The following is a 25,225-nucleotide window of genomic DNA, read 5'->3' on the forward strand; positions in this document are numbered from 1 at the left end:
TGCCTACTAGTTTTTGGTATCTTTCTCTATCAACGTAGTCCTCTCCAACTGATTCCTGTAGACCATGGTTCTGCTCTATTGGAGTATCTACTGGTCTACACCCCATCATACCTATCTCCCCTAGTAGGTCAAGGACATACTTCCGCTGACATATATAGATTCCCTCTTTTGATCTAGCAACTTCAATTCCAAGAAAGTATCTCAGATGGCCCAAATCTTTGATCTCAAACTCAGAAGCCAAGAATTCCTTTAATCTTTTTCTCTTCCAGATCATCCCCTGTAATCACCATATCATCCACATAGACGATTAACACTATAAGTCGGCTATTTTGTTTCCTCATGAACAAAGTATGATCTGCACCACTTTGAGTGTATCCCACTCTTTTCATGGCCCCACAAAATCTCTCAAACCAAGCCCGAGGAGACTGCTTAAGGCCATATAATGCTTTCCTCAGTTTACATACTTTCCCATCAAAGCCATAACCTGGTGGAGGATCCATAAATACTTCTTCACGTAGATCACCATTTAGAAAAGCATTTTTTACATCCAACTGATGTAACTCCCATGAGAAATTTGCAGCCAATGACAATAAGACCCGGATTGTGTTGAGCTTCGCGACTGAAGCAAAGGTCTCTTTGTAGTCAATCCCTTCCTTTTGAGTAAATCCCTTTGCCACAAGTCTGGCCTTGAATCTTTCAATGGACCCATCCTCCCTATGCTTTACAGTGAACACCCACTTGCATCCTACAGTGCTCTTCCTTTCTGATAAATCCACTAATTCCCAAGTCTTTGCTTTCATTAGGGCTTTCATTTCCTCATTCATAGCCTCTTTCCATCTTGGATCAGACACTGCTTCTGAGTACCTAGTAGGAACATGCACTGAGGAGAGAGCAGACAAAAAGGAATAATAACGAGGAGATAAACATGAGTAAGAGACAAATTCAGCAATGGGGTGTCGGATAGTATAAGAGCGGGTAGACTTACGAAGAGCAATAGGGAGATCCAAATCAGAAGTATGAGGGATGGGATTACCTGAAGTTGCTGAGGCAGATTGATCCGAGTCCAATTGATTGCTGCCATGAGTTGGAGGGTCTTTTTTCCTTCTGTTGTAGGTGATTCTTATATCTTTATGTTGCTTATTGGTGTCTCCAGTTACATCTGCAGCATCAAGAGTGGTAACAGGAGTAATGGGAGCCTCACTAGGTTCACTCGGGATGCTACAACTAGGAGAATCAGGAGGAGAGGATGGAAGGCCCGAGGCAAAGAGAGGCACAAAACAGGAGGGGAAAGGAGAATCCAAAGAAGAATCCTCTTCCATCCCACTAGTCTCCCCCTGAAGAGGATTCTGGGAAGAATGAAAATAGGAGTGAGACTCAAAAAATATCACATCTTTTGTGACATACTTCTTCTTGGTGATGGGATCATAACACTTGTAACCTTTCTGGGTAGGAGAGTACCCAAGAAAGATTCCTTTCGTAGCCCTAGGATCCAACTTGGACTTCTTCGGATCCTTAACATGTATAAAGCACACACAACCAAAGACTCAAGGTGGAAGAGGAAAATCCAGAAGATTAGAGCAAAGGACAGAGAAAGGAGTTTTCATACCCAACACCTTGGATGGCATCCGATTTATCAGATATGATGCGGTAAGGACAGCTTGAGACCAGTAGTGCTTGGGCACCTTGTGCTGAAATAATAAAACTCGAGCGGTCTCCAACAAGTGTCTATTTTTGCGCTCAGCAACCCCATTCTGTTGAGGGGTACTAGCACAAGACGACTGATGTATCATGCCAGCATCCTCCATGAATAGGTTCAAGGATCTTTCAAAATATTCTGCAGCATTGTCTGAACGGAATTGCTTAATCTTCTTGTCAAATTGAGTCTCAATCATTTTACAATTGCCATGGTTATCCGTGGCACTTCATCACGTCCTTTCAACAAGTAGATCCATGCGCATCGTGAATAATGATAAATAAAACTGATATAAGTAACAAAAGCCATCCATAGAAAAAAGGGGCGAAGGGCCCCAAACATCAGAATGGACCAAATCAAAAGGAGCTTGAATTTCATTACTAGAAATTGGATAAAGGGTTCTACATTGTTTTGACAACTGACACACTTCACAAACTAAACTTTGACTCGAAATACCCTTAAATAATTCAGGAAACAGCCCTTGCAATGATGAAAAAGGTAAATGACCTAGCCTAGCATGCCACAAGTGTAACCTAGCTATTGACTTCACATTATTCTGACTACTGGTTGCAGATGATTGCAAGGCCGAACTTATGTCTGCATCAAAATAGTAGAGACCTCCACACTCATGACCACTCCTAATCGTTCTCTTCATCAATCTGTCCTAAAAGACACAATGAGTAGGAAAGAAAGTTACACTATAGTTTAAATTCTTGGTAAGCTTCGAAATAGATAAGAAATTGGAAGTAAGATTGGGAACATGTAAAACAGATTTAAGAGAGAGGTTCTTGCTTAGGTCAACTCCCCCTTTCCCTGAGATGGTGGAGAGGGAACCGTCAGCAACCCTCATCTTATCTTGGCCAGACATCAATTGGTAAGAAGAAAATAATGAGGACATGTGTGTCATGTGGTCAGTGGCACCAGAATCAATAATCCAAGAAGTAGAGTCAATAGAAATAGTTGTACTATAAGCAGAGACAATACTTGATTTGGCAAGAAAGGTGGAAGCAAGAGAATTAGTCCTTAAATGGGTCAAGGCCCGGCTAAGGACCTCTACCTCATCAGCAGTGAAACCCAAGGATTCGGATGTGGGGAAATTAGCAGTTTGTCCCATGGGAGAAGATGCAACTGTAGATGTGTTCTTCGAGCTATCACCACTGTGACTAGTAACATGATTCCCACTTGTTGTTTGATTCTTCTGGGGCTTCCTGTCTTTCCTTAAAGCAGCTGGTTTCAGATGAGGATAAAGAACCCAACAAGTCTCTTTTACATGCCTTTCACCACCACAATGAGAACACTTAAGATGCCTCTTGTCTGAATGCTTGCTCCCCTTTTGGTTTGAAGAAATTAGGGCTGAATGTTCAACAGGCTGTTCGGCTGGCTGTGTTTGAGTGTCAACTTGCATCTCTTTCCTCCTAACCTCTTCATTCCTTACTAGATAATAGACATGATGTAAATCTGGCAGTTCATTCCTTCCCAAAATTTGAGACCTTATGCTCTCAAACATTAGGTCTAAGCCAGCCAAGAACTTAAAGGCTCTACCCTCCTCAATCTGTTTATCATGCCTCTCCTTGTCTTTTGCATTCTCCCAATCAAGAATAAGATGGTGATCGAGTTCTTCCCATAATCCTTCTAGGGTTGCAAAATATGTTGCAACTGTCATGTCTCCTTGTCTCAATGCAACGATGTCTTGGTTCAGCCTATAAATTCTGGCATTGTTCTTTCTCTGTCCATAAGTTTTTGAGACTTTCTCCCAAATCTTAGTAGCAGTCGAAAAGTGTTGAACAGTCCTGGCCACTCTTGAAGTCATCGAAGCAAGCAGCCAGGACATGACAGTAGCATTTTCCCTACGCCATACTGCATACTCTGCACTACCCACTGCAGGTTCCTTCTTCTGTCCATCTAGATAACCCGTAAGATCCCGGGAAGTAATGAAGAGCATGGCTGAAACAGACCATTCTCTGAAATTATATTCATCTAACAACACACTGGTGATCTGCAAGCCATGCAGATTTGGATTTTCCAGATTAGGAGACCTCCCATCAGGTCTATTATCCCTAGAAGACACTTCTCCCGATATTGAAGGCATCTTGTTCCTCTTACAGTGATCACAATTGAAAAACTCAGTACAAAGAGCACAATTTCAGACTTACCGAAGCTGTTGCAGGCCTGAAAAACCCTTGTAACAGAACTGAAACCAAGAACACTCCACTTCTGTACAGTGCTGAACTCTTCTGGACTGGACTGGACTTTCATTTCTGCAGTAGTAGACTGTGACCAACTGTACGAACCGAACTAGGACTGTCGAAGTCAGCCCTTCCACCTAGATCTGTTCCACACAGATCTCTCTTAGCAGCCGAATGGCTACTACTTGCTGTAAGGTGTCTAGTAGGGCATCGATTTCTGGAACAAACTCCCCTTGGGCCCTACAACCAAGGGAAACCCTAGACAGATCTTGCTGCTCTACGGTCAGCCCTAGGGTTTCTGCACAGTGACCAAGACAGAAAAGAGAAGGGAAGAGAAAGGGAAAAAGAAGGGTCAAAAGGTTGCGGCTGTAATCAGACAAACGAACCTTGCTCTGATACCATGTTTGCTGGATTATAGCAGTCGAAGAAGAGGGAGAAGAAGAAAAAGAGAAGAGCATCTGAGAGAGGCGGCGTAAAACCTTCAGCCAGCCCAACAAGTTTATATAGATGATTATAAAATAATTACATGAACAGACTAGAATGCCCATGATTAGTGATGGGACACCTAGACAAATAAAACAATTAAAACATTAAACATGTTTGGGCCCAATAACTAAGAACATAAGACACAAATAAGACTAACTTAAACACTAATAACAGCCGAACCAACACCTCCCACCCAAAGAGATGTAATTTTTCTTCCACAGCTAATCTCTTTTCAAACTTCTATATAACTGGGGTCCAGAACCTACTGTCCCTAGGGTTTGCCCTTAACGGCAGCCCTAAATAGGACAAAGGCCATGTAGAAATGGAGCACTAAAGACAATTTCCAATATCTTCAACCTCCTCAAAGTCCAGATTGACTCTAGCAGTGCAGCTCTTTTCTAAATTGATTTTCAAATTGGACACTCCTTCAAAGGCTTTAATCAATTCTTTCAAGTTTCCCACCTTCTCACTAAAACCACCACCCACAGAAGATCATCAAGTCATCCGCAAACTGCAAATGAGTTGCTAGAATTTGGTGCCTATTCTCCACCCCTTTATCACATCTTTCTCATCAGCCCTTGTGATAATTCGACTGAACACATCAACTACCAAGGTAAAGAGAAAAGGTGAAAGTGGATCCCCTTGTCTAATACCCCTACTAGCTGGAGAAAAATCCCTTACCGCCCCATTTACTAAGATGGAGTAGTGACAAGAGCTGACACAACCAAACATTCAACCACACCATCTTTCCCCAAACCCACACTTCCTCAAAACCTCTACTAGGAACTGCCAGTCCACCAAATCATAGGCTTTCTCAAGATCGAGCTTACATACAAAAACTCTTTGCTTAGACCTCTTCATCTCCTCCATAAATTCGTTGGCAACTAGGATATGATCAATTATTTGTCGTCCTTGGATGAATGCGCCTTGGGCCTGACTAATAATGGAGGGAAGGATTTCTTTAATCCTCAAAGACAGCACCATCTTTCTCCTTGGGCCTGATTATTGTAGAATTTTTCAACCAATAATTCATCCAGATATAGATGTGCTTTAATCATCAAATGAAACTTTCATTATACACTGCTGTTGCTATGAATACCAATGCTTGACCTCAGGTTTCTTATGAAACAACTTAAAATTGGTTCCACCAAGGAAGGGATGAGAATGGTAAACTTTCATTATACTCTAATAGTTAAGAAATGCAAGAACTCTTCATGAAATAAATGAAGTTCATTTTTTCATACAACATATCCCAACTACATGGATTGGAAATAGATGCAGATGCGTTAACCTACCAAAGATCCCAGATTTATTATAGTTAAGTTGCTATGAAAGAGATCAGTGAATTAATCCATGAAAAAGCAAACACAAAATAAACAATGAATAATAAACCTCTAAAACATTGCCATGCAACCTGAAAATGATATTTAAGATGCATCACATTCACGACAAAAGAATATCTTCCCTTTCATAATCTTAGTGACTAAAAACATGAGTTAAGGTTTTCACCCAAGATTGAATGACAGTGCCTTTATACATAAAAAATAATTAAGAAAAATTACCATTCAAGAATAGGGTCCTTGTATCTGGATGAGAAGCCACACACTGCAAATAAATAAATATACATAAATTTCATTGGTAAAATGAACAGGACAGGAAAATAACAACATCCATAAAACCATTTCAAAGATTCTAAGGAATCAATTCAAACTGAAATTAGGATTAACTTGAAAATTTGCACAAACATCAAATATAAACACAATAGACCTAGTAACCATGCAAAATCCTTGTATACAGGGCTTCAGCACTTTATTTTTTCTGATCATAAGGTCAGATATGTTGTATGGAGCAGACGTTGGGAAGGTAAGAAACAGCGTGCCTAAAAAATGAGTGGAAGAAATGTGAATGCTTAGATGGCTGAGTGGTAAAACTAAGAAAGGACAGGGTTAGAACTGGAAGTCATGTAAATGAACCTAGAAGTAGGTTCAATAGGTGAAAAGCGAGAGAAAGTAGATTGAGATAGTTTGATCATGTGCATAGGAGACCATCTACAACACTTGTTAGGAAAAAATGATCTGTTATAAGTTGAAGGGGGTAGAAGAGCTAGGGGAAAATGATCTGGCCAGCTACTGTTACATGTGCAAATCTGAAGAGGAAACTGCTTTCCACTTATTTGTCTCTTGTCAACTAGCAAACTTTATTTGGAGATTTTATTTCTTCCTGTTTGGGTTACCCATCTTCCAACCTTCCTCAGCAGCTGAAATCTTCTCAGGTTGGCCAAAATTCAGAGGAAACAAGAGAGCAAAAATTATTTGGAGCTGTATCCCCTTTGCAGTGTGCTGATCTCTGTGGGGGGAGAGGAACAGGAGGCTATTTGAAGGAAAAAAAAGAAACACCGAAGTGCTTGTGGCTTCAGTTGGCAACTCATAACTAATTGGGTTCTTCCCCTTCAAGAGTTTGAGCATTTTAGCTATTCATATTTTGCAGAGAATTTTTGAGACATTCTTGAGATTCGAGCTTGTAATGTGCATCAGTTTAGTCTTGTCTGAAGTGTTTTGTTGTTTGCTTGTATTGGGGCTTATGGATGCTTGCTTGTAATGGGGTGTCATCTTAACACCCAAACAGTTTGTACCCATTTTTATTTCAATAATTTTTTTCTTATTTACCTTTCAAAAAGAAAAAGAGCTAGGGGCAAACCGAAAAGGATTTGTGTGGAAGTTATAAGAAATGATGTAAACACCCATAATTTAACAATGGATATGGCACTGAACAAAACAGGATGGTGAAACAGGATTCATGTAGCCAATCCCATATAGTTGGGACAAGGCTTAGATGATGATGATGATGATGAAGGTCCAATTCTGCCCAAAATCAAGGCTTCGTTTTTTTGGTTGGGAAAGAAAGTGGTGAAACTATCTCTCACTTATTAATCTCCTACCCCAAGTGTCCCTACACTTCTAGCATTTTTTTGGTGGAATACACTTCTAGCATTTGGGGACATATTTTTTCCCTCTTTGGCTGCAGGTGGGTATCACCTGGGAACGTGGTTTTGTCATTTGAAGCATCCCTCTTCAACCTCCTAGAAGAAGGGTAAAAATTTTATGGAAATGAATTAGAGTTGCAACATTGTGGGCTGTTTAGGACAAAATGCAAAACAAGGTTTAAGGAAGAATACAACACAAAAGAGGCTCTAATCGAAAATAGCATGGTAAGGGTGGTATACATTGGGTGAAGACCTTGACATTTTTTACTCGTAGGGCCTATTCGTTTCCACTTAACTCTTATCTCTTAAGAGGAATCTTACAACTTTAAGAGGAAAATGGGTTTTCGTTTCCTCTTATCTCGTATCTCTTAAAGAGGAAGATTACAACTTTTTGTTTTCCAATGATACCCCAAAAACACAAACAAAAATTCTCATATATGGGGTTGAAATGAACATTTGACAATTTTCAGAACTAAGAATTCAGAACAACATTCTTTGCATTCAGAGTTCAGAGGAAAGAAAAGTTCACCAATACCAATATACCTCTTAATGTAATTATTGCACTTTCAGATGTCAGACATCAGAGCAAACAAACATGCCCTTTGTTACAGAAGAAAAACAGTCCTCTGAAATTAACAGACAAATTAAAAACACTCTAAAAGATGATTGAGAACAGCAGAAAGAAGAAACAAGAAGAGAGAAGAAGAAGAAGAAGAAGAAGAAGAAGAAGAAGAAGAAGAAGAAGAAGAAGGTGGCAGCTGATAGGGTTCAGAGAGAGATTTTCGAATGTTATCTCCTCTTACACCCTAATTCCCTTTCATTAACCTTAATTTTTCAGTAATTACAGAGAGGCCCCTTAACTGGGCGAATAAGCTTAAGTAAACATAACATAATTAAGGCCCAATCTGAAGCCCATTATCAGCATAGAACATAAATAAAAGAATATTATTCTCTCTACAGTTACGATCCATTTGTACAACATTGGTAGTATGGGATGCTAATGTGAGAGATCCCACATCGGTAGTATGGGATGCTGCTGTGGGGTATATATGTGCCTGGGTTCCCTCCCTATAACAGCTAGCTTTTAAGGCGAGTTCTCCTAAAGCACGTATCACCCTTACACTACAAATGATATTTTGAGAGATTGATCCATGGTAGCAAATTCTATAACAAGGATGCCAATCATCCTCTTTGGACACTTTCAAATGCATCATAATCCAAGAAGATCAGGTATAGCAGGGGTTTTCAAGGATCACAATGGCAGATTTTGGCACTCTACTCATGAACAAGTGGTCAAGGAAACATGGAGTGAATAGAAATAATTTATTTTGGGCTCAATGTTAGTTGGGTGCAGGAGCGGAGCCAAGTATATTGGTGGGGGGTCCTTGCCCCCCCCCCCCAAACTTTTTGTTAAAACTGTTATTTATATATGGTTATTAAGAGGAGGCTGGGTCAAAACATAATAAAGTGGGTCTTTGGACCCCCAAAACTTGAATTAAAATGTAATGGATCACTCTCTAACGCTCCTCCAACTCTCAAAATTAAAAAAAAAATGTTTATTTTCTCTTTAAAAAAACATGCAATAGACCCAAACCTTCTCAGTCCATTTTTCCCCAAACCCTACTTCTTCTACTCCCTATCTCATTTTCTTGTTTAACTTTCCCCCTCCCCCCAAAAGAAAATTCCTGGCTCCGCCACTGATTGGGTGGTGGGATTCTTTGTTGTAATGGGTGTTATTCGTAACAACTTCTTGTTGTACTTCTCTCTTTAAAAAAACATGCAATAGACCCAAACCTTCTCAGTCCATTTTTCCCCAAAACCTACTTCTACTCCCTATCTCATTTTCTTGTTTAACTTTCCCCCTCCCCCCAAAAGAAAATTCCTGGCTCCGCCACTGATTGGGTGGTGGGATTCTTTGTTGTAATGGGTGTTATTCCTAACAACTTCTTGTTGTACTTCTCTCTTTTTAAGATTTAATAAAATTCTTTGAGTTGCTTATCAAAAAAAAAAGGAAACTCAGTTAGAACATTACTGTCATCCCCAAACCGTCTAAAGCTGGGAAAATTATTGAGCTACAAGGGCATAACATTGGAGGGAGAGTTTCAAATTACTGCTAGCTGCCTAAGTATAACAACCAGGGATCCTGGCAGTATAGACACATTTTGAGGGAGGTGAAACAGCTTGTTCAAGAACTAAGAGCTGAGTTGCAATATATACAAAGAACACCAAATACTATGGCAGTTATCTTGGAAAGAAAGGGGTTTCCAGGGAGGAGCTGTATTGAGGAGTTACCAGTAGAAATTTTTGAGTTTGGGTCTGTATAAAGGAATGTACCAGACTATAATATAAATCAGGATATCTAAGATCTTTGGGGGTGCTTGGCATATTTCCCCTGTACATACATATTCTTTATTAACAACTAATAAGGAAAAGGTCGAATATACAAGCATCCATTGTACAACCTTTTTAAGGTCATAATAAGAAGCATCATAACAGAGATTGTTTTAGAATTGTGACCAAAACATGCCTTCTGAGTCTTGTTCTTGTGAGAACTTCAATGTGCTTGGTTATTGATCAAAAAATAGAAAAGAATGTTTCTGTGTTTTTATGGAAGTCATCAGATGTCTTCACGTTTGTTCTCCTCCACTTAATGGTATTCTTATATCAGTAAAAAGGAAAGGAAAGGAGACTACCAAACTCTGGAAATTCAACAACATTAGAATAGATTTTCCCCATCACATTAAAGGTATTTTCTCATGAAAGGTGACAGAGATTTTATTACAAAAAGTATGCAAGAAGTATATATAAAAGAAAAGAAAAAATAAGAAAGAGAAACCAAAGAAGAAAACAGAAGCCCTGATGAATGGGGCACCAGACTTCTATACAACATATGCAATTCAGCCTGATGAACAAAAATAACAACCCCAACCATAATTATGAAAAATAATGCACAGAAACAAAAACAGCATGCTACCAGCTAAAGGTGCATCATGGACTGGGTTAGCCCAAACCAACCACATCCAAAGGTCGATATGATGAGGCAAGAAAAAAATGAAAAAAAGAAAAAAAGGTGTGGATGTATTCTGTTTTGCATGTTTTCCTTGTAGTAGGATCCCAAATTGTTGTTTTGGGTAGCTTTGTTGACAGTTTGGAACCAGGGGTATTTTCGTCATTTTATAAATCAGACTTTTTGTCAAGGGCAGTTGGGTGCATATCTGTTGGGTTTTGGTCTCTTGGGTCTCTTTGTAACAAAAGTTATCTTTTGAGGGCTCATTTGAAGTTAGTTTTGTTCTTAAGGAGTTGCTTGTGAGAGGGAAACATCCTAGGGGCTTATGTGTAAATATTTTAACTAGCTTGTCCAGCAAGCCAATGGGTCTTATAAAAGAGAAGGGGGATGTTTCCATAGGGGTCTTTTTTGGTTCTTTCTCTCTTGTTTGAGCTGTTGCTCAGCCCCAGCTAGGGTTTTCAAGCATTGGGAGCTTGGGTTTTGAGGAATCGACCTATTTTGGCACCTTCCAATCCCTCCATCGCTGAGTGCCCACACGGGAGGCCAATTTGCTGCCATTGTTACTGTAACGGAACTGTTCCAGGAGGAGTTTTACTTCAGGTTCAGGTCTGAAATCCCTAAAATCCAACCTATTTTGTTGTTTTCAGCTTGGTATTTCTTGTGCTTATTGCAATATACTTGAGGCACTGCATGTAATTGGCCTTTTTGTTCACATCAAGTGGTATCAGAGCAAGTTCTTTCCTTGGGTTTGCTTCAAAGTTCATCTCCTTCTTGTGTTTTTCTATATTATCATGGCTGCAAGGGGTGAACATGGTAGGGGTGGTAGAAGACCACAACATGTTACTGTAGAGGTTTTCCAAGAGGCTATAAGAGGACTGCAAGAACAGATTGAACATCTTGCTCAACTTGTAGCTCAAAATGCTGCTAGGGATGGTGACGCAGCAAATGATTTGGGCTAGGAAGAAGAAGACAAGCTCCTAGAGTTGATGAACAACTCACTGACATTATTAGTGAAGAATCGAGTGAAGACATTGAGCAACCTGAAGGTGATCAGCATGGAAGGAATAACAACCAGCGGTGGGAAGACCGAATAGTGCAAGTTTTACAATACAATCAAGGTCATGGTGTTCAACTTCATATTTCCGAGGTTGATGGTGAGTAGGAACTTGAAGAGCTTCTAGATTGGTTGGACAACATTGAAAATTATTTTGATTGCAAAGAAATGAATGAAGAAAGAAATTTGAAGCTTGTAATAGCAAAGATGCGTGGGACATCCTTAGATTGGTGGAAAAATTACCAAAGGAACAAAGAAAGGAAGGGGAAAAGAAAGGTTAGTTCCTAGGGAAGAATGAAAGACAAGCTGAAATCCCAATTTTTACCACCAGACTATGAACAAACTCTTTACCAAAGGGTGCAGAATTTAAGGCAACGGGAAAAGAGTGTGAAGAAGTACACAAAAGAGTTTAGTAGATTAACTCTTTGGAGTAATATGTCAGAAACTGAACAGCAAAATGTTAGTAGATATATCAATGGTTTGAGGTTGCCAATAGAAGATCAAGTTAGCCTACATTGCTTGTATAAGGTAAAGGATGCATATCAGCTAGCACTAAAGGTTGAAGCTCAATTGAGTCGGAGCTCATGGCGGAGGCTAAGTGCTGTCCAAGGTACATCTTCATCAGTAGGTCGAAGTGTTGGGGCTGGTAGGGGTCGTGTAATCAACCAAACACAACCTATAGTCCAAGGGACTTCAAATGCAAAAACAAGCAGTCAAGGGCAGCCTATTATTAAATGTTTTAAGTGAATGGAGTTGGGACATTGTTCAAATGAATGTCCTAAGAGAAGGATTGAAGGGCAAACACATTTGGTTAATGAAGTCATTGATGAACAACAAGATGATATAGGCCAAGATGAGGATGGGCAAGCGGCTGAAACTACTGAAGCAAATGCTTTAGAGGAAGAAAACTTGGATGGGGATATTGGGGGTGAAGCTCTAGTGATACGACACTCTATGGTTGCACCTCAAGAACCACTACCAGGGGACTAGTTGAGAAAGAATATCTTTAGAACACGTTGTACAGCTGGTGGGAAGTTGTGTAACCTGATTATTGATAGTGGGAATAGTGAGAATCTTGTTTCTCAAGAGATGGTGGATAAATTACAGCTCAAGACTATTTAACACCCCCGGCCATATCGTATTTTGTGGTTCAACAAAGGAAATGAGGTAAGGGTTTCTTCTAAATGCCTAGTTAAATTTTCTATTGGTAATACATTTGAAGAATCGGTATGGTGTGATGTCCCAATGGATGCATGTCGTATTCTCTTGGGTCACCCATGGCAATATGACTATAAGACCATTCATTATGGGGACAAGAACACATACAGCTTTGTGAAAGACAATAAGAAGATAACTCTTAAACCAATGCAACTTGATTCATTTCCAAAGAAGGAAACAAAGCCAATCACTACTCTCTTCACCTCAAATAAATTGGCTCAAGAAGATGGGAATTTGGATGTTGTTTACATGCTGATTACAAAAGAAGTTAGCAAACAAACACCTGTTCTAGAGTTGGTGAAGAAGCTACTTCATGAGTATGCTGATGTGATGCCTAAAGAATTACCCGATGGCCTTCCTCCTCTAAGAGATGTACAACATCATATAGATTTAATGCCAGGATCAGCATTGCCTAACCTACCCCACTATAGAATGAGCCCTAAGGAGCATGAGGAGCTCCAAAGACAAGTAACAGAGTTGTTGAAGAAGGGGCTGATCTGTGAGAGCTTAAGCCCATGTGCTGTACCAGCTTTGCTCACACCAAAGAAAGATGGTAGTTGGCGTATGTGTGTTGACAGTCATGGCATTAACAAGATTACAGTTAAATACAAGTTTCCCATACCCCGCCTTGATGACATGTTAAACACATTGGCTGGCTCACAAGTCTTTTCAAAAATAGATCTGAAGAGTGGATACCATCAAATTCGTATCTGAAAGGGGGATGAGTGGAAGACTAAATTCAAGACTAAGGAAGGTCTTTATGAAGCTTCTAGCACCTTTGGGTTGCCAAGTGGTGCTAATGCTCCTAGCACCTTTATGAGGTTCATGAGCCAAGTTTTAAGGCCGTTCATGGGGAAGCTTGTGGTAGGTTATTTTGATGACATACTCATCCACAACAAAGATCATGACAGCCACTTAGAACACTTGAGAGCAATCACAGAAGTCTTGAGACAAAACCAGCTATATATAAATTTGAAGAAGTGTAATTTTATGACAGGTCGGTTGGTGTTTTTGGGGTATGTTGTTTCAGCCAAGGGGATTGAGGTGGATCAAGAAAAAGTTCAAGCTATTCAAGAGTGGCCAACACCAAATACCTTAACTGAAATTTGTAGTTTCCATGGGTTAGCAACATTTTATCTTCGGTTTATAAAGAATTTCAGCACTATTGTGGCACCCATTACTAAATGCTTGAAAGGAGGTGAGTTTACTTGGACTCCCGCAATTGAGAAAAGCTTCCAAGGGCTAAAGATGAGGATGACGAAGGCTCCGGTATTGGCTTTACCTGATTTTAACAAGCTCTTTGAAGTTGAATGTGATGTAACCCATGTTGGGATTGGAGCTGTCCTTAGCCAAGAAGGCCATCCAGTTGCTTACTTTAGTGAGAAACTCAATGATGCTGGAAGGAGGTATTCCACTTATGATGTTGAGTTTTATGCCATTGTGCAAGCGTTGAAGTTTTGGAGGCATTACCTTATCCAACGGGAGTTTGTGTTGTATTCAGACCATGAAGCATTGAAACACCTTAACTCCCAACAGAAGATAAAGGGAAGACATGCTAAATGGGTTGACTTTCTACAAGAATATAATTTTGTTTTGAAGCATAAGGTTGGACAACAAAACCGGGTAGTTGATACTCTTAGTAGGAGAGTTCACCTGGTGTCAACAATGTCTACTAATGTTGTGGGATTCAGCTCCATCAAAGACCAATGCCAAGATGACCCTTATGTTGGCCCTATTTGTAGAAGCTATGCAGCAGGTGACAAGGATATTCGAGCCAAGTTTGTGTGGAATGATGGTTACTTATTCATGGGCAATAGGTTATGTATTCCATCAGTATCTTTGAGGGTATTACTCATTGTTGATTTGCATTGCAAGGGACATTTTGGTCACAAGAAGACACTTGAAATGGTCTCCAAAAGGTACTTTTGGCCAAGGCTATAAAAGGATGTGTTATATTATGTTGATAGATGTCACAAGTGCCAAACATCTAAGGGGCAACATCAAAATACAGGTTTGTATCTTCCCTTACCCATACCAGAATCACTATGGACTGATATTACTATGGATTTTGTGTTGGGGTTGCCAAGAACAGCTAGGGGTAATGACTCTATTTTTGTTGTGGTTGATCGTTTCTCTAAAATGACCCACTTTATTGATTGCCAAAAGACTTTTGATGCTTCTCATGTAACTAACTTGTTTTTCAAAGAAGTTGTTCGATTGCACGGATTGCCAAGATTTATCACATCAGGTCGTGACACAAGATTCCTTAGCCACTTCTAGAGAACTTTATGGAAGCGTATGGTTACTACCTTACAATATAGCAATACATTTCACCCACAAACAGATGGACAAACTGAAGTGGTTAACCGAAGCCTAGGCAACTTGTTGAGGAGCCTAGTTGGAGGCTACTTAAAGCAATGGGATCTCATCCTACCACAAGTTGAATTTGCCTTCAATAAATCAATTAATAGATCTACAGGGAAGACTCCTTTTGAGGTTGTGTACAGTTGGTCACCTAAAAGTGTTGTTGATCTAGCTCCTATAACAAGGTTGCGGCAAGTGAGTGATGATGCCGAAGCTTTAGCTGAATCCATTCAAGAGATTCAAGAGAATGTATAGCAAAAGCTGAAAGAAAGCAATCAAAGGTAATTAAGAAGCTAAGGATAAGCATCGCCGGATGAAAGAGTTTCATGAGGGTGATCTAGTCATGGTTTATTTGCAGCCTAAGAGGTTTCCTATTGGGACCTACCATAAGTTGAAGCAGAAAATGATTGGTCCATGTCAAGTGCTGAGACAGTTTGGTGACGATGCATATGAAATTGAACTACTAGCTGATTTGTCCATTTCACCCATTTTTAATGTAGCGGACCTCTTTGATTACCATGGGGACCTAGAACTAACAACAAAGGATGGGCGAGGACAAGCACAAAGGGCTAGTAGTTCTAATGAGTTTGAACAAGTAGAGGGTGTAGAAGATGTCCAAGTCACCAACACTCGAAATGGGGCCTATTTTAGGCTTTTGGTCAAGTGGAAAAGGAAACCATCAATTGAGAATTCTTGGATTAGTGAAGAGGAGTTTATGAAGCTAGATGGAAACATGTGCAAGGCTACTAAAATTGCTGTTTGCACAAGGTCGAGCTCTTTTTAACCCGGCAAGAATGATGAGGCGAGAAAAAAAAAGAAAAAATGTGTGAATGTATTCTGTTTTGCATGTTTTCTTGTAGTAGGATCCCAAATTATTGTTTTTGGGTAGCTTTGTTGACAGTTTGGAACCAGGGGTTTTTTGGTCATTTTATAAGTCAGACTTTTGGCCAAGGGTAGTTGGGTGCATATCTGTTGGGTTTTGGTCTCTTGGGTCTCTTTGTAACAAAAGTTATCTTTTGAGGGCTCATTTGAAGTTAGTTTTGTGCTTATGGAGTTGCTTGTGAGAGGGAAACATCCTAGGGGCTTATGTGTAAATATTTTAACTAGCTTGTCCAGCAAGCTAGTGGGTCTTATAAAAGAGAAGGGGGATGTTTCTATAGGGGTCTTTTTTGGTTCTTTCTCTCTTGTTTGAGCTATAGCTCAGCCCCATCTAGGGTTTTCAAGCATTGGGAGCTTGGGTTTTGAGGAGTCGACCCATTTTGGCACCTTCCAATCCCTCCATCGCTGTGTGTCCGCGTGGGAGGCCAGTTTTCTGCCATTGTTTCTATAGCGGAACTGTTCCAAGAGGAGTTTTACTTCAGGTCCAGGTCTGAAATCCCTAAAAATCCAACTTATTTGGTTGTTTTCAGTTTGGTATTTTTTGTGCTTATTGTTGTATACTTGAGGTATTGCATGTAATTTGCCTTTCTGTTCACATCAGTCGAGTTGGGTTCAGTTGGGTTGAAGGTTGGGTAAATGTTCAGAAATATGAACCTGACTTCAACATGCATGTAAATATGCATGTTTTCATGCAAACATGCATGTATATATGTATATGTATCAATAATTTTGAGTTTTAAGGAAAAGATTTTGGGTGTAGCATGAGTATAGCACTCCTAAAGCATCAACATATATAGTTAACCTTAATTGGCCAATTCTATGTTTAAGTAGTGATAGCATTTTTCTAAAACAAAAAGAAGTAAAAAAATTAGTCTAACCTGAACCCAACCCAAGTTTAGGGTTGGGGGTTCACAACTTGGGTTGGGTCAGGATTGACCTCAATCCGACCTAAACTAAGTGGACTTGCACCCCTACTACCAGCCAAGCTCAAGCAAGCACCGGCACAAAACTACAGCACTAAGGGCCCGTTTAGGAGGGCTGAATCCTTGGTTCAGTGCTTTCATTGAGCTGCTTTGGCGGAGCAGCTAAGGGCTGTTTTATCGGACTGAATCTTTGATTAAGCTGCTTTAAAGAAGCCACTAAAAGAAACTTCAGCGGAAAGCCATATTTTGGACTATAACATAGCTATTCTGGATTTTATGGGTTTTTTAACAAACATTGCTTATACACTGTCCAAGCGGCGCCCACCTTGTAAAGCCAGAAGCTACTATATCAAAGCCCTCCCAAACAGGCACTAAAGGAAGCTTCAATGAAAAGCCATTTTTTTTGCTGAAAGAAAGCTGATTTGGGTTTTCCAGGTATTTCACCAAACAATGCTTATAGGCTGTCCAAGTGGGCCCACCTTGCAAAGCCAAATGCCACATTGTGAAAGCCCTCCAAAAATGGGCACTAAACCATCAGGTTGCTCAAACTCATCACTTTGAATAAAACGTCTGCAAACAAGGGTCGTGATATTCCTAGCCTAGCTTGCCTGCAAATTTCAAGCCCTGGGCCTAGATTTTGTCTTAGCCCAGCCTGGCCTAGGCCTGCATGATATAAGAGATAGAGAGCGATTCACTCAGGTGCCCAGCCCAGGTCCTCGTGGGCCAAGGCTTACAAGAAGCCACTTATACCAGGACCACCACCACCCCATGATCATGCCTACTGTATAGAGCATCAAATAATAGAAGTTATAACTACTAAGAAGCACAAGTTACTCTCTTTCCTCTAGCCCTAAGGACCACCACCACCCCATCTCTTCTGGCTTGTTCTTTTTGCCTTATTTAGATTCCTCATCAACCCCAAATTCCTATTCCCAGGAAATCACCTCTCTAGTCACCTCATTCAGCAACATCTTCAACTTCAAATACCAATTCCTCTCTCCTAACTTCACCAATGCTCTGTCTCCTTTTCAGCAGATCTATCCATTGGTCTTATCAGTAAAGAGATTTTATTAAATAGTGATAGAAAGGGTCCTCAATTCAACAGCATTGAAATGAAGAAAAATACAAGAACAGTTTAAAGGTGACCAAATCAAAGAAAAACAGATGTAAAAAGATAACAACAGATCATCAAGTACCTAGATATTCCATGTATGACCTCAGTGCTCCCCATTCTAGGGCATTTATGTGAAGGGATGAGAGATCCATCATATAGATAGTTGAACCCTGCAGGAAGGTTGGGCGAATTTTCAAAAAATTCTCTCTCCCACGTGGGAATCACATTCCCTATTTTAGAAAACTGCATTTTCAATGATCAATCTTGAACCCAAACCAGACCAGATCTGAAACCAAAAGGGAGTGGAGGGATATACCTGATACGAAGTAACAATAACCTCCAATGAACGTGTTCACGCCCAAGGAAAGATCCAAAGACTGCTTCCACTGAAGATGACATGGTGCAGGATGAAGCAAAATCAGCAGAATGACTCTTTAGCAAGAACCTGATTCTTCAGCAAGAATCTGATGGAGGGCTAGTGAGCACAACTTCTGATTACCTTTTCTGCCAAAAGGTAATATCAAGAACACTTCTTGATCGCTCCCACAGGTGGAGATCGAACTGGTATGGCGGCAAGAGCAGGAGAGAAGGAGACGGTGCAGTCTAACTGTGTTGTCTCTTTCTAAATTCAGCAGTCAGATTGGTTTCTGTTGTGTACTGAGGGTTCGCTCTGCTCTCCTATTTATAGCCTTAAAGAGAGGTTCTCATAATCCCATTAGGAGTTTCCTAATCCAAATATTGTATTTCGATCTGGACTCTCTTTAAAAGATAATGATAATTCCTTATCTTATCTGCAAATAAAGATCAGCCCTCCTAATCTAATTAGGATTCTCCTGATCCAAATCTCTATTTGGATCTGGACTCTCTGAGTGGATAGGGACAATCCCTTATCCTATCTGCTGATCTAAATCCCAGAATCACCCTCCTTTAATTAATCCCATTAAGCCAATTCGAATTGGCTTTAGGCCCATTAAGTTCATCTACTCACTTACCCTCCAAATTGTTGCCCAATTGAATATCCTTGTATGGCGTGGGACCCAAACATTGATCTACACATCAGCCACATGGGTTCAGCCCAGCCTCTGTTACAAGGCCTGGCCGAATTCACTATAGGAGACAGTGAACCCCTGAGTCCATCACCATGGGCTCTTAATGGGCCCAACATTTACACTAAATGGTCATTGGGTCAAGCTACCTTATAAAAACCCAAGGACTGTGGGCAGATGCAAGATTAGCCCATCAGGTATTACCCTCAATGGTCTTACACTTAACCTCTCAGCCCATAATGATCAAACACTGCCCAACAAGAGAGGACCTCTCCCTCGGCTGCAAGGTACAGTGCTGCACTCTCTACTCACATGGATCCCGGGAATTAAAACCTTTTTGCAAACATTTTGAAACCATAATATATATATATCTATATCTTTATATAAATATATTTTGCAAAACAAATTTCAATGGTTGAAATCGACTGCCGGCAGTTTTAGTTTCCATCAAAGGGAGTGCATCCCCGATCATTCACTTTGTTTGACAAAGGGGCTGATGTTGTCACTATGATCACCTAACCCATTTAGATGAATTCTCGGATTGTCCCAACATACCTAGGTTTCGACCCCCTCTAAGGATCTCATTGATTGGCATATCAAAGACAGCCCAATCCAACACCTAATGAAGTATCATAATCGAGTCTAGGGGTCAGGTGTAATATTCCAGTTTTGCCCATCTATCTCTAAGGTCCAGGGCAATACTGAAATTCTGGTCCGATTCAGGGTTTCAAGAAAACCCACACTACATGTACCTCAGGTCTCACCTTGGCATCTGAGACAAGCCACCCCAACCAACTTGGCGGCACATCAGTGTCAACCTTGGCAAGATAAATCTCCCCAGATCTATCCAACGGTTGTGAAGATTCTAAACTAACACGAGTCTCATATGTGTCCAGTTTAAGGGTATTACACAAAAACACACCATGATAACATGAATCAAGTATATACTTTATTCATTTACATTAAATGTCATAATGTACATTATTCTGATTGGAGCTAAGGGCATACACTGTCTAACATTATGTGGGCCCCCACCCTTTCCAAAGGGTCTTCAATGTTGTTGGTTGCTCTGGGAACCCATGTAACAAGCAATTTAAATGAGATTTCCAGTTTCATTTCTTACCACCCCTCCAATCCTTGACAGGCCAATTCCCCCTCATTTCCACCCTGATACAAAGCTTGACAGCAAGTTTAACTTTGAAGACCATAATCAGATACAATAATGAGTAAAACTCATCAGCATATTACCATTTCCAAACAAAAAAAAAAGTATTGATTTTGTATTAATTTACTATAGAGAGCAAAATACACCAGCCCATGTACAATGAGAGCCTGTACATCAGGAATATACAAAACAAAGCAGAGTCATCCAACAAAGTCCAGCTTGCAAAAAAAGATCTGAGCTGGACACCCTGAAATTTTCTTTATACACCCAACCAAGAACAAAACAAACCTATTAGATTACTTCTGACTTCCACCAAGGCAGAAAATTTGTTGTCAAAAATACAGTTGTTCCTTTCCTTCCATAGTCTCCAGATGATGGCAGCCAGGAAAGTATTCCATAACAATTTGCCCCTTCTATTCAAACCTTTGATAGTTAATCCTTGCAGCAGCTGAAGTAATGATTCTGGCAAGCAGAAGTCAATCCCAAAGCAGGGCAAGCCATAATTCATAGCTAACGAGAAAAGCTACAATGCATGAAAAGATGATTTGGTGACTCTGGGGCTTCATTGCATAAGGAGCAAAGAGAATTAGGAAGAGGCATTCCTCTTCTTAGCAGCTGATCAGTACTCTGTAGTTAGGCATCTATTGTGGACTGTAGTCCATACCAAGAAAGCTATTTTAGAAGGCACGTGAGGGCGCCAGATTCTAGCTCAGAGGAAAGCATTATCCTGTCTAAGGGAGAGAGAGCCATAGGACTGAACTGAGAAATTGCCTGATTCTCCCAAGATCAAACCCTTTCATCTTCCAGCTGGGGGTTAGGATTTATGCCCTGGATAAGGTTTAATAGATCAGCCAACAGGCCAACTTCACAGTCATTGAGATTTCCCCTAAAGGTAGGGCCCCAGATTACCCTGTCATTCACCTGATCAAAGCACTCTTCCACCACAGTTTCCCTGTTTTGGGCTATATCAAAGAGTGAGGAAAATCTTTCTCTTAACGTAAGGATTTCCAGGAATGAACACTCAATAATGATAAATAAAAATGGAATAGATGATAAATAATTGACAAGAATAACTGGAATGCCAAAAGATAAAAAGATAAGAACCTGGAGAAGAGCAAGTGCGTTGCAAACTCGATTTGATGCAACTGGAGTAAGGGTTGGTGGTGACAAAACAGGATATATGGACACTATCTCCTGCACATGTTAACAAGGTCATTTTCAAAGATAAGTTTTCAAGGATTTTCTGGTCCTTAACATGGTCTTGAAGCAGCATAAGAGCTAAAATTCCATGTCATTGCTTTGAAATCAAAGATGACCATTAGAACAGCTAAATGTTTTCTTAATGATAGTAGGTTTAAACTATAAGAAGAATGCTTTCAATCTTATTTTGGGAATTGGGACTGCTAAGCAAATGATAATTGTTAGAGAGGAGGAAACAAAAAAAAAAAGACTTGATGCTTTTCTTTCCTCTCATGATCTCATCAAAATCACAAATCAGGGGTAAAGTTGCAAAGCAGTCCAAAGACAAAAATTACCAAATAATGTCACTTTCAGAATTACCAGAGGACCTACTAGAGACAAATTTGGGCAGAGAAAAAACTTACAAAAATACTTCTATTAGATCTCCTTATTTGGTAAGAAACTTGAAAATATATATCAATAACTTTCAGAAAAAAAAAAAAAAATCTATTCAAAGTGACTGATAAGTGGCTCCAAAAGATTTTGCTTCAGTTCAACAACTAACAAAACATTGTCCACAATTCCACATAATAGAAACCATCTATATCACAACCAGAATTAGTGAAAGCATAAAGGCCTACCTGTAAAAGTGCAGCTATAGTACCAAAAGAGTTCCACAATAATGGAGCCAAATCTTGAAATATTTCCCTTTTCTAAAAATTGAAAAAGATAATCAGTTATTATCAACAAAGATAACAAGAAAAAGGAGAAAAAATGCATTGATAATTATTCTACATAAATAGTAAAGACTCAAAACACTTATGATGGCACTATAAGCATTAAAAAACAATGATGGAAAAACAGTGCCATAAACTTTAAGATATTAAAAACAAAAGGACAAGCTTTAAACAAGAGATTGTGCAGATTCATAGGCTACAGTAATTTCTTCTTTGTAGCATTTGCCATTTTGTGATTAAGACATATCATGTATCTTATGGCACCATACCACTAGAACTGTTCAACATTAATAAATTCCACATTTTATTTGATTCCTAACGAATACAATGAAGCATTTGCTTCATGCACCTGGTTCAAAATAATTCTAGCATAAAAAATAATAAAAGAAGAAAGAATAAGAATAAGAAGTATTTAATTTTAATGTCTGAATTTTCAATCCCATATACCAATCTGGTCTTTGCTGTTAAAACATGGCACATCGTCACATTGCTCTGTATGATAGCACCGTATGTATTTTATTCCAAGATAACAAATTTCTTAAAATTGGTCATATGAACATGTACACAAGATGCCTGCCTGATACTCATATAAGGTTGGATCCGATTTATCATAACAAAATAACAGGTTTGTTTCTTATCAAGTACTAAAACCTAATTTGATAATCCTATACAGTTCTATATACCACTTAAAATACAGATCTTAGATTGAAAAAAGCTACTATTGCTCTTTTCATTTTTTCATGCACGCAACATTAATGTTATGAGACTCATTATGGCTTATCAATTACAGTCCCTTCCTCTTAACATTTATCAGAATATGTCCACACAAAACAAATAATTCCACGCATTTCATCCCATTGAACGAAAAAACTCAACAAGAAAACAATTATTTGCCAACCGTTTTAGCATGAATAATGTCATTGTCTGTCTCAATGACTATAGGCATCCATCATTAAGGTCCCTGTAATAATTAATAGAGAGGACAATCTCTACTACCCAAAAATAAATAAATAAATAAATAAAATTCTCTACAATCTCAATGTCAATATGCATCTGCTAGTTACTTGCCAACCCCACTCCCCTGGTTCAATTTTTCTCTTGTGATTCAAGGTCTACTGTGATACTAATATAGAGGACAGTCTTTTTGTGATTCACAAGCCCCCAAGACACAAGCATTGTTCTTATTGAATAGAAACCGTTACATATTTACTTTTTTTTCTAAACCTTACAATCAGTTAATTATCAATTTTAGCAATCTAATGCTTTTCTATGGGTATAGAACCGAAAGAAACAGAAAAATCATCCCAACTAATCATTATCCATAAAAAGAAAAAAGAAAAAAAAGCATATGCTGAGCCATTCGATCATCATAAAATTCGAAATTAAATCCCATACTTGATGATTAAAAAAACTATAAAACAAAGCAATACAAAAATGAAAACTGCTCCTTTTTCTTCCATAATCAAAACAGAAAAGATCAACGGACGGAAAATCAACAAAACCAATAAAGTTGGCATGCCTTTGAGAGATCAAGGAGTGCATTTTCTCTGAGATCAGGGTTGCTGAGCTCGAGTACCAACTGTTCGGCTGAGGCCATTCTACGGTCTTTGCTGGCCTGAACAGCGTTGGTGTTAGCAGAAGAAGCGGTTGGACCACCAAAAGGAGGGTTGAGCGAGAGCGATTGAGGCAGATTCGCCATCATCGGACGTGTAACGTGTCTGACACTCGTGTTTCTTCTCAGAGGAGAAGAAAGAAAGAAGAGCTAACGACAGCTCTTTTTATTCTCTTCATTTTTTATGAAGAGAAATAAAAGACTACGATGTGGATTGTGGAGTTAGTTAAAAAAGAGCGCCGAGAGCTCTCTGTCCTTCGCTTCGCTGCTTCTCCAATCTCCAGCCCAGGTTGATGGATTATTTTCCGAGGCAAGGCGGGGTGGGGAGTAGGGAGTAATTAAGGCTATATTTGGTTTAAATCTTGCTCCAAAGAGTTGCTATAATGAGTTTTAAGGGGAAAAAAGTTTCTTAATTACACATTTTAACTTCAAAGAAATCACTAATTAGTAATTATCGAAAGAGCTTCATGTTTATACTTTAGACCATCATGTGGATAATCCAATCCATTTATTTCTCTCCTTCCCCTTTTATTCATCTTTCTCTCTTTCTTTCTTTCTGTCTGTTTTGAGGAAAGAAAATCATCAATCTGATATACATCTGTTCATGGGCTGGACCAGGCCAGGTTCAGGCCAGTCTTTGCCTCTCTATTAACATACACCTAAGCTCGAGCCCAGCCATCGTATAAAGTCTGTAGCCCGGCTTAGAAATGGGCAAGGAGATTAAACAACCTTAAAACCCAACAATATCTCACTGGCCTAAGAAAACAGAAAATGATCAAAGAAAATAAATATATTATATTTTTTATTATATAGAACACTGTCAGGTTAGGCTCATGTTCAAATCGATTTTTTTTTTCTTTGAGAAAGTCCAAGCCTGACCTGCAAAAAATTCGGCCTTGTGTTTTGGGCCTGAACCTGAGCCAGCAGACCTAAAATTATGTTCAAACCCGACAAAAACCAGGCAGGCCGGTTGAATCATCTGGCCCATGAACAAGCCTACTCCAATGTAATGTGGATTGTGGAAAAACTACTCTTCTACGGGTTTAATCCCCTTGGACCATATATTCATTAGCAGAAATGGGTGAAAAGTGAAAATTGAAAACCTTTCACTTGGTAGGAATAAGCTACTCTTTTCTGGTTTATGTGAATTGGATGATAGAATAGAAAGCTCTATACATTGAGGTGGTCCTGAATTGAGAGGCATTGGACCCATTGTAGGTTTCATCTTTCATGCCTGTTTGGCCTAGAACTGTGCTCAATGTCAACCATGATTATGACCAAGGGGCCAAACTTAAATGATAATAGAATCCCTCCTTGGCTTAAAAAAAGAAATGAAAAAAAAAAATCCCTCTTCACCCTATGTGTCTTGCAGAGTGGAAAGATTTCTACTAGAATTGTGTCTCTGAGTTTTAATAATAAATTAAAACAGGTAAATCAGACTAAATTGTAGGGAGTAGCTATCGGAGACATATATATTGTTGTCAGGTGAAAATAATCCATAAATGAATAAATAGAGCTCTGTCATGTTTCTTGGATAGAAAATAATTAAAAAGTCCAGGCCATAAAGAAAACCTATAAA

General features: G+C 39.3%; 1 protein-coding gene across 2 annotated transcripts in view; it reads right to left on the reverse strand.

Annotated features, from left to right (window-relative positions):
- LOC104594061 (uncharacterized) overlaps positions 1-23,998 on the reverse strand; it is a 40,037-nt gene extending 16,039 nt beyond the window's left edge. The window contains exons 1-4 of one of the 2 annotated variants that reach the window (XM_010254180.3): positions 23,554-23,998; positions 21,939-22,010; positions 21,223-21,312; positions 5,928-5,970 (exon numbers count right to left, since the gene is read on the reverse strand). In XM_010254180.3, the coding sequence (XP_010252482.1) occupies positions 5,928-5,970; positions 21,223-21,312; positions 21,939-22,010; positions 23,554-23,736 (388 nt within the window). In that variant the 5' untranslated portion in view covers positions 23,737-23,998. The remainder of the gene's footprint in view (positions 1-5,927; positions 5,971-21,222; positions 21,313-21,938; positions 22,011-23,553) is intronic. The other variant, XM_010254181.3, reaches the window with a different exon arrangement.
- Between the last annotated feature and the right edge of the window lie 1,227 nt (positions 23,999-25,225).

This window comes from Nelumbo nucifera, chromosome 1 (assembly GCF_055504915.1).
Source record: "Nelumbo nucifera cultivar China Antique chromosome 1, China Antique-T2T, whole genome shotgun sequence".
NCBI classification, from domain to species: domain Eukaryota; kingdom Viridiplantae; phylum Streptophyta; class Magnoliopsida; order Proteales; family Nelumbonaceae; genus Nelumbo; species Nelumbo nucifera.